This window comes from Lepidothrix coronata, unplaced genomic scaffold (genome assembly GCF_001604755.1).
Source record: "Lepidothrix coronata isolate B3197 unplaced genomic scaffold, Lepidothrix_coronata-1.0 Scaffold187, whole genome shotgun sequence".
Lineage (NCBI taxonomy): Eukaryota > Metazoa > Chordata > Aves > Passeriformes > Pipridae > Lepidothrix > Lepidothrix coronata.
In genome coordinates this window covers 1,416,930-1,421,014 of record NW_016690367.1, presented here as the reverse complement: position 1 = coordinate 1,421,014, position 4,085 = coordinate 1,416,930, and the positions used below count along the sequence as shown (strand labels likewise).

Below are 4,085 nucleotides of genomic sequence, written 5' to 3'. Positions count from 1 at the left end.
CAACCTGGGCTAGTGGAAGGTGTCTCTGCCCATGGCAGGGGGTGGAATGAGATGATCTTTAAGGTCCCTTCCACCCCAAACCATTCTGGGATTGCAGCCTCACACCTGTCCTCCCTGGCTCCCCACTGCTCCTTTAAAAAAAACCAAAAAACAACAATAAAGAGATGAAAAAAAAAAAATAAAAATCACTATTGCAACGTGGGAGAGACCCATCCATCATCTTTAGGTGAAAGAGAGACAAGTCGAGAGACGGGGGAGAGAAAAAAAAAAAGCCCAAACCAAACAAGAAAGCAAAAGGAAAGCAGGCTGGAAAGGTAGAGGCAGGTGGCCAGCAGCCAGCACCCGCTCCAATAAATCCTCTGCTCCTTGAAACTGGCTGATCTCCAATAAAAACTCATTTTAATCTAAGACCACGAGACTCCTTTCGAAAGTGCTCCCTGGAGAGGCCCCAGTGCTGCGAAATCCCCCTCAGCCACTGCAGGACCGAGAGGGGCCATCGGGCTGCAGGAGCCTCGTGGGTAAAACCACACAAAACCAGGGGCCCTGCACCCACTGGGTGCCCCAGGACCATGGGAAAACAGGGTCTACCTGGTATTAGGGGATGAGCATCCCTTTGGGTGCCACTGTCCCTCACCAGGAGGTTTGGGTGCCCTTCCCAGGGCACCATCCAACCTGGGACAGTCACATCGGCTTCCCCCTCGAGCCTGGAGTTCATTTCCTAAATCCTCTGCATTCCTTTGATCCCCCATCTCTTGCTGACCCTCAGTTATTTCCTCAAGCAGGGAGAGCAGCCCCCTTCCACTCTCAGCCCCCTGCAAGCCCCCAGGCTTTAAACAGTTCACTGCAGATTTAAATGACAGCTGAAAATCGAGCAGAAAACTCAACTAATGACACATTTCAGACTCTCCATCACGAGCCACTTCAAGCCCCAGCTCTGCTTCCCCCCTCTCTGCCCAGGGCCACCCCCCCTGGACACACACCAATTAGGACAGTGCAGTTTAAAGCAATTATTTAGAAAATCATCAAAGCAGTCTCACAGGCAGGCTGAGGGTCGTTTGCCCTCACCCAGCACCCAGGACATGCCAGTGGGGACGGGATGGAAGGAAAAGGTGATGGGAAAAGGTAAAGGAAGAGGAGAGTTGGCGGAGGGGAAAAGCCAAATTAAGCCCTGGCATGAACAAGGCACAGGATAAACAGCTGGAGGCAGACTGGTGGAGCAGAAAAGAGTTTTCTATAAAGCAGGTAATATTTTAATAAATAAAAAAAGGTTGTTTTTAGTGTCGAGCCCTAAACCAGCTCTCCTCTTTCTGCCCATCCTCAGCACAGGACCAGCCCTCCAGGCTGGGCAGGAGATGGAGCCTCAGGACCAGGCAGGAGCCAGCAGTCCCAAAACCAAGGAGCATCCCAAGGCCAGTGCATCTCACAGAGCAAATGGGTTCAGGGACAACTCAAGGGGGTCACAGTGGGACAGATCTGGGAGCAGGGAGCAAGTAAAGCCCCCAGATGCCACCCAGGCACGGTGACCACATCATCCTCATGGGAGAGGGGAGCTCCCCATGGCTGCCTGGCTGGCTCTGCTCCCCCAGCCTGGCCATTAGAGAGGAGATGGACTCGGAAAATAACAAAAAAACAGCTTAAAAGCAATGAGATCTATAAAAAAAAAGTCCATTTGCATTTTCTTCCTTTACAGTTCCCAAGACTTCGGAGATGCCTCCAACTCCAAGCCCTTCCCTGCACTTGAAAGAGCCAGAAACGTGTTGTATCCCCCTTTTCCACATCTCCCAGAGGTGGGAATTTCTCATGAGCCTGCAGGAGACAACAGTGAGGGAAGAGCAGGCATTGGCTGCAGATCCCGGGCACGGAGAGCAGCTCCAAGGGTGCCCCTTTAGGAGGGGATCTGGGTGCATCCTGGCTGCCAGCAGCTGCAGAGGAGGAATTTGGCATCACTGGAGATGCTGCCAAGACCCATGGGAAGCGTGGAAAGCCACCTGAGCTGCTGCAGGCTGGGAGACAGGGGACATCCCAGGCAGAGGGGACATCCCACACACAGCCCTCAGCCAGCCCAGGGACCAGGGCAGCCAACCCAGCCATGGCAGAGGTCACATGGAGAGGGAGAAAAGCTGGGAATCTTTGCTTTCCACCCCAAAAACACATCTAGACAGATGACAGGCTCCCCCAGGCACTGCCCTAGATGGGGGGTGGCACAGCAGGGACATGGAGGCACCTGGAGCCACACAATGTCCCTGTCCCTGCTGGGCTGTTGGATCCCTCCTCCCCCAGCAGCAACAGGGTCCCACCTTCCCTGTCCCCAAGTGTCACCCTCCCCCAGGGACACACACAGCCTGCCTTGCTGTGCTGAGGACCCACACAGCTCATCACACCACGCAAGCCAAGCCTAAATTTAAATGCCAAGCAGGAATTAAAGCAGGAAAGGACACAGCCCAGCCCTGGTGTGCAGGACAGAGAGGTGGGTTGGGGGCAGAGGTCCCAGGGACTCACCGTGAGGCAGGTCAGGCGTCAGGTGAGGCATCAGGTAGCTCCGGATCAGCTCCCACTCGAAGTCATCGTCCTCGCCCTGGCTGTACTCGCACTGGTTCGGGTCACTGTCCTCCTCAAAGGTGCAGCCAGCTGTGGGGAGAGTCCTGTCAGTGCCTGCTGAGACCCCACAGAGCCACTGCTCCCTCCCCAAAAGCCCCACCAGGGCGGTGTCCTGCCCCCCAGAGTGCAGGGGGACTCAGACATCCCCCCCCCTGAGCAGGGGATGGTGCTGAGTGCTGCCACTGCCCCACTGCTCCCACTCAGTGCCCCACCAGTGCAATGAGCTGGCAGGTCTCAGCTCTCAGGGAGGCCTCAGCCCTGGGAGCAGGATGCAGCTCCCAGCTTTGCTTCCCAGGGGGTGGTCACTGGACCAGGGGTTTCTCCCCCAAAAAAGGCACTTGGCTGTGGTGGCCACATGAAATTCCTGCTTTGGCCCCAGCCCTCTGCCTGTGGACTGACCTTGGACTCTTGGGGTCTGTCCATGGCCCGACACGAGGGTGGTAGGTCTGAGCAGGGACCTCCAACACCCTACAAATGCCCCACTGAGCCCCCCCAGCTGTGGGACAGTGCTGCTGAGTCCTTTTATAAGTTATATTTTATTAGATATTTATCTGCTGGGGGTTGGGGGTGTTTTTTACCCTTTGCAAAGGCAAAAGCCAGGCACCACCTCCCCGGCCCACAAAGTGCTTGGCTGAGCATGGAGAACTGGGAGTAAATCCAAAAGGTCACTTGTCCCCACGATAGGTGACACAGAGAGAGCTCCCTATGCTGCATCCAGCCTTCCCATATTCCTGCATCCATGCCCCTCATCATCCCACATCCAGCCCCCCACCCCATCATCCCACATTCCAGCCTCTCCATCCTTTATCCAGCTGCCCTCACCATCCCACAGCCAGCCACCTGCAACATCCCACATTCCAGAACCCCCATCCTGCATCCAGACCCCCCTGTCACTGTGAATCCAGCCCTCCATCCTGCATCCAGACACTCCCATCATCCCACATTCCAGCTCCCCCATCTTCCCATATCCAGCCATCCTCATCATCCCACATCCAGCCCTCCCATCATCCCACATTCTAGCCCCCTCATCCTGCATCCAGCCTCTGTCCTTCATCCAGCTGCCCTCATCATCCCACATCCAGCCACCTGCAACATCCAAATCCAGCCCTCCATCTTCCTGCATCCAAGCCACCCCATCATCCCACATCCAGCAAGGTGCAACATCCCACATTCCAGCCCCCCATCCTGCATCCAGACACATCCATCATCCCACGTTCCAGCTCCCCCATCTTCCCACATCCAACCACCCCCCTCATCCACCCAGATACCCCCATCATCCCTCATCCATCCCCCCTGACATCCCACAGCCGGCCTCTCCATCCCACATCCAGCCTTGCCCATCATCCCACATCCATCCAGCCCTGGAGCTCGGGCTTTGTCCAAGGGGCCGCAGGGGGCAGGGTCATTAACACAGACCCTTTGTCCCATTAAACCCACTGGGTCATTAACACAGACCCTTTGTCCCATTAAACCCACTGGGTCATTAA

At 55.9% G+C, this 4,085-nt stretch overlaps 1 protein-coding gene across 3 annotated transcripts in view; it reads right to left on the bottom strand.

Annotated features, from left to right (window-relative positions):
- PTPRU (protein tyrosine phosphatase, receptor type U) overlaps positions 1 to 2,629 on the bottom strand; it is a 49,496-nt gene extending 46,867 nt beyond the window's left edge. For 2 of the 3 annotated variants that reach the window (XM_017831123.1, XM_017831124.1), the window contains exon 1: positions 2,500 to 2,629. In XM_017831123.1, the coding sequence (XP_017686612.1) occupies positions 2,500 to 2,530 (31 nt within the window). In that variant the 5' untranslated portion in view covers positions 2,531 to 2,629. The remainder of the gene's footprint in view (positions 1 to 2,499) is intronic. The other variant, XM_017831125.1, reaches the window with a different exon arrangement.
- Between the last annotated feature and the right edge of the window lie 1,456 nt (positions 2,630 to 4,085).